We start from the raw sequence: 5,360 nt of genomic DNA, 5'->3' as shown, positions 1-5,360 counted from the left end.
TCCCCATTGCCGTCAACATTGAATGTTATCAATATTTTAAACTTTTGCTAATCAGATAGGGGAAATGGCATTTTATTATTGTTTTTATTTTCAATTTCCTCATTACTAGGGAAATTAACTATCTTTTCATTAGTTTATTGTTCTTTTCTCTTTTCTCTGTAATGGCCTGTTTGGACTCTATGCCCATTTTTCTATTGGCTTGTCTGTCTTTTTTCATATTGATTTGTAGGAGACAAGCTTTTGTATATTGTGGATATTCATTTTTGGTTAGTTTTTGCAAATATTTATCTTGGTCCTCCATTTGCCTTTTAACTTTTCAGTAGAGAAATTGAAAACAGTTATTTTAAGTGTCGTCAAAGCTGTTAATCTTTCGTGGATTCTGCATCTCATGTTTAGGAAGTTCTTATGATTATAAAACTGTTTTCTCAGTTTTTCTAATATTTTCATAATTTTTCTATTTGGCCCTGTAATGCAGTTAAATGTGTATGATGTTTGTTAGAACAAGACAGCTAATTGTCCCAGGGACCTTTACTGACGCCTTCACCCTTCCTCGCTGATTCGAAGGGCTGCCTTTATCATGTAGTAAAGATCCACATGGCCTGTTTCCCTCCTTTCTGCCCCTGTCCTCGCTCAGCTTTCCCTACCAGTTCCACTGCTTTACCTGTGCTGTCTTTTCAGTGTGTTTCGATCTCTGATAGGGCAAATCCTCCCCCATCGTTCTTCCTTTAAAAAATATTCTTGGCTGTCCTTATGCATTTACTGATCCAGATGGATTTTAGAATAAACTAACCATGTTCCATTTTAAAAGTTCCCCATGGACTTCTGAAGGGAGCTGGGGGAATCCTGACACAGGTGAGGTGGAGTGTCTGGAGGCTGAAAGGCCCCTGTCTTTCTAAGTAACCTCTTTGACCTCGTGGTAGTCTTGTCCTGGAGAATGGTGCAAGGACTCCTTTTCCAATATTAGCATTTAGCTCAGGTTTTATTTCTTCTCGAATGAACACCCAGGTCAGGTGCACACTTGAGTACACCTGTGGTGGGTTTGGTCACATGAACACAAGGCCACGAAGCCCCCCGAAACTGGAACAGCGTGGGACTCCTCGGCCAGCCAGGGCTGTCAGCCTGGAAGCCGCCCACCCTGAAAGTGGAAGAAGGGGCTGCCTCCTCTTCTCTAAAGGGTCTTCACTGTGTTCTAGACAAATACAATGACTTCATTGAGGCCAATCGCATTGAAGACTCGAGGGAGCGGATGAAGACGCTACGGAAGCTGGTAAGGAACGAGAGATGCTGTTAGGAAAAATGCAGACTGGACTGGGAGAGCACCACTGCCCCAGAGGCCCAGAGGCCCAGATTCCAGTGCCACCAATTCTCTCTGTGACTTTGAGAAGCTCTTCTCCACTCTGGTCTCAGTTTCTCCATCTGTACAAGGGGGTCAGTTAGAGGGTGGATTACAGGCCCACTAGGATATGGCATTGAGAGCCCCCTTGGGGTGTGGTGGACAGGGGGAGGCCATCACAGCTTGGTCACATGCCCCTCTCTCTCCCACCCAGATCCGGGACCTCCCAGGACACTACTATGAAACACTCAAATTCCTCGTGGGCCATCTGAAGACCATTGCAGACCACTCGGAGAAAAACAAGGTTAGCCGGGGCTCTGGCATGGAGTATCAGGGAGGGAAGTACACCTGGGTCTCCTTGGCACAGTCTGAGCTCCTCAGGATCGAATGCTCTCAAACCCCTCTAAACACACCCTCCTCCTTAAAGGTCACTCTATCTCCCCCGCACCCCTACGTGCTGGTTAGTGCTTCTCCCCAGAAAGGTGTCTCCTGAGTTCCTGAGAGTCTTCCAGAGGCCCAGCGCCACAGTCCCCTGTGGCAGATGGAAATCCGTGCTCTGATTTAGCTAGAATCCCTTGCATTGCATTTCCCTGATCACACCTCTTAGATCTTCCGGTTCTGCCGTGAGAAAAATGAAGGGAGCCTATAGGATTTCTCTTAATCTCTTGGAATGTGCTCTAGACCCCACCTCTGGGATCTCCCATTGCTAGCACAGTATGGGTGTGCAGATTAGGCACTGCCTGTGGCTGCCAGGCCTGAGGGTGAGCAGGGCTGAAATCTCGCTTGTGCTCTACTTACCAGGCACCTCCATGCTCATGCAAGGAGGTGTTCAGCCCCTAAGCTAGGGACAGCCCAGGATGTGATTGAGACAGGGGCCTGAGGGACTCTGAATGGGGAAGGCCTGGGGGACTGGAATCAGGCTCACAGGGTTATTGATGCTGACCTGCTCCCTCCACTGCCCAGATGGAGCCCCGTAACCTGGCCCTAGTCTTTGGGCCAACACTGGTGAGGACGTCAGAGGACAATATGGCGGACATGGTGACCCACATGCCTGACCGTTATAAGATTGTGGAGACGCTGATCCAGCATGTGAGTAGTCGCCCCAGCCAGGACGTGTTCTCCTTGGTACCTTGCTCCTGCTTGCCTGGGTGGGTGTGCTCATGGAAGGATGAAGTAGCTTAAGAAAATGCTCCTGGGGTGGTGAATGCCCTTCAGAAGCAACAGGCTGTGTTTCAAGGCCAAACAGGAAGTGATCCTAGAATCCTGTTCTGGGATGTCACATCCCCAGCAGGAGAATCAGGAGGTCCCTGAGCTTCCAAGATGTCCATGAGGTTCAGAGGGAGGAGGAAGATCTGAGAAGGAGCTGTTGGGTTGGAGAGTGGAAGTGGTGAAGGCAGAGGTGCCTTCAGAAGGTGGCCCCCAGGAGAGGTGACCTGGCGTAAACAGGCAGAGACAGGTGCAGAACAGAGGAAGAGCTCTGTCCTGCAGGCCCCACTGAGGCTTGAGGAAGGAAATGGTGATGCCCGGGCTAGGGCAGGGCCTGGCATGGGCTGAGGCAGGATTCTGCAATGGTGCTACGTGTCTTGGGTTGGTCACCTCCTTTCTCTTGGCTTCATGGAGGCCTTGAGTCCTGTGTTTCTAAGGATTCTTGTTATCTGTCCATGAAGGGATGAGAACCAAGTAACCAGCAGAGGGCGCAGGAGGCCTTTTTCTTCCAGAGCCAGACCCAGGGCAGCACTGACCCCTTCTGGGACACTCAGGGTTTTTTTTTAATAACTCTTAGATTTTCCATTTCCAAATTTTGGTATGGACCATAGTCCAGCCCACAAAATACAGAACCAGATCCCCTCCTGCCAGGAGAAATAAGATTGGCAGCTGGTCAGAGGAAGTGGAGGGAGCCTCAGCTTCCTGCACCTCATAGGCACTTTAAGGGAAGGGATACTAGATCACATTACTCCATTTTATAGATGAGGAAACTGGGGCACAGAGAGGCAAAGTGACTTGCTCAAGGTCACACAGATAATAAATGTCAGTCCCAGGACTGTAACCTGGATCTGTCTGACCAAAGCCTGTGCTTTCCTCCCCACTTACTTGAAGGGCAGATTCTGTCCTAGAGCGAGGGAGGCTGGCCAGGGTCAGTAAAATGAGGAAGTGAGGCCAACTTTGGTCATGCTGACTGGCTTCATCTGCTTGTTTCCTTCCTTTGCTGCGTGATCAGGGCTCTAGGCTATAGCAGGTGGCATCGTGGCCTGTTTTCAACCTGACAGGGACCACTGGCCTGGACGCCCACTCCAGACTGTCAGAGAGGCCAGGGCCACTGGGCAGTGTCAGGGATCGTGGTGAGGCCTTGGTCTGGGGAAGCTTATCTCCCTTAGAAAAGATCAGCTCTCCAGCCCAACAGGGAGGCCCTACCACAGGAACCCAGAGTGTATGCTGCGGGGTGGGGGAGTAAGGAAGAGAGGGAGGCTGGCCCCATGGCTCCCAGAGAAGTTCCTAGAAGCTTGAGGCCTGTAATCAGCTGGGGTGTCAGGAATAGCAGCCTTCAGGGAGAAAGGAGGCCCAAAGTATGTCTACTTACTCTCCCCCAGACCCCTGAAGGGAGGCCCCAGCCAATGGCAGGCCCTCCTCTGGGCGGGGTTAGGGAGCTGTCTCATTCACAGGTGTATTACTGCACTGAGCCTAGTGCTTGGCAGATAGTAAACACTCAGTGTTTGTTGAATGAATAAATGAAAGCATTGCTATTGAGGTCGTGCCAGTCTGGGCTCTCCCACACAGGAGTTCATTCCTGGGGACTAACTGAGCTGGCAACCCTCCCTTCTCCACCTCCTTGGCATTTGATCATAATCATCCCTAGATGGTTGTTGAGGGAATGAGCTGTCCCCTCTGCAGGCCCCTTAGCCCCCTGCCCCATGTTTGCTGGGGTCTGCCCAGCCCAGAGACTCTGTAGCAAGGGATTGATATAATCAGGAGCCCAGGCAGGGTCAGACTTGTGGCAGAGACTGCTCTGGCTCTGAGCCCCTGGCAAGTCAGTGGATGGCAGGAGATAGTGGGTGACATGATCTCCCTCTGGGAGTTCCAGCTGAAGCCATCACCTGGCCCCCCCCTGCCTGGGGCTCCTGTCATCTGTGGAACCCTTGGACGGCAGAGCTGAAAAGGGCCTTAAGGCATCAGACCTGTGCTTTCATAGTATGGGGGGTGGAAACTGAGGCCTGAAGAGGAACAGTGACTTGCCCAGGGTCGCAGAGCAAGGCGATGACAGAATGGAGATGAGCATACCCAGCAAGTCACCAACCAGCTCACACCTATGTTTACTAAGTCAATTGGAACTCAAACAAAGACCTTGTCAAGGCATTTGTTCATTTATTCATTCAGCAAATGTGATGATACCTGCTATGTGTACACTGGCATTTCTCAGCGTTGGCACTAATGACCTTTGGGGCCCGATCTCCTTTGTAGGGTGCTGCCCTGTGTATTGTAGGATATTTAGCAGCATTTCTGGCTAGATGCCAGGAACACCCCTCCAGTTGTGACAATTGAAAATGTTTCCAGGCCTTAACAGATGCCCCCTAGTGGGATAAAATCACCTCTGTTGAGAAGCACTGGTGTATAAGTTGAGGGACTGGCTGTGGAGCCAGCCTGCCTGAGGTTGAACTCTGGCTCTGCTCCTTATATGCTGTGTGGCGTGGACAGTTACTCACTGTGTGCCTCGGTTTCCTCATCTATAAAGTAGAGATAATAATAGTACTTACCTCTCAGGGTTATCGTGAGCATTTCATGAATTAATATAAAGCGTTTAAAATGGTGCCTGGCAGTAAGTATCAGATAAAAGTTCGCTATCATCATCCTCATCCTCATTATTATTCCATGCCAGAGATATGCAGGTACTGGGAACACAGAGAGATATGGAACTCGGGCCTGCTCTGAAGGAACACTGCCCACTGAAGACATCCCTTCTTCACGCTCTGGGCTATGCCCAGGGAAGCCCCCTAGAAGGATCCAGCCCAGCCCTGGGCTTAGGGCTGGGTCA

The 5,360-nt window shown here is 50.4% G+C and overlaps 1 protein-coding gene across 1 annotated transcript in view; it reads left to right on the top strand.

The window, feature by feature from the left end:
• ARHGAP23 (Rho GTPase activating protein 23) overlaps window positions 1-5,360 on the top strand; it is a 68,187-nt gene that overhangs the window by 54,381 nt on the left and 8,446 nt on the right. The window contains exons 18-20 of the mRNA XM_023525532.1: window positions 1,194-1,267; window positions 1,548-1,637; window positions 2,297-2,422. Of these exons, the coding sequence (XP_023381300.1) occupies window positions 1,194-1,267; window positions 1,548-1,637; window positions 2,297-2,422 (290 nt within the window). The remainder of the gene's footprint in view (window positions 1-1,193; window positions 1,268-1,547; window positions 1,638-2,296; window positions 2,423-5,360) is intronic.

Source organism: Pteropus vampyrus, unplaced genomic scaffold (assembly GCF_000151845.1).
Source record: "Pteropus vampyrus isolate Shadow unplaced genomic scaffold, Pvam_2.0 Scaffold570, whole genome shotgun sequence".
NCBI classification, from domain to species: Eukaryota; Metazoa; Chordata; class Mammalia; order Chiroptera; family Pteropodidae; genus Pteropus; species Pteropus vampyrus.
The sequence above is the reverse complement of the archived record's forward strand: the minus strand, read 5'-3'. Positions and strand labels throughout refer to the sequence as shown.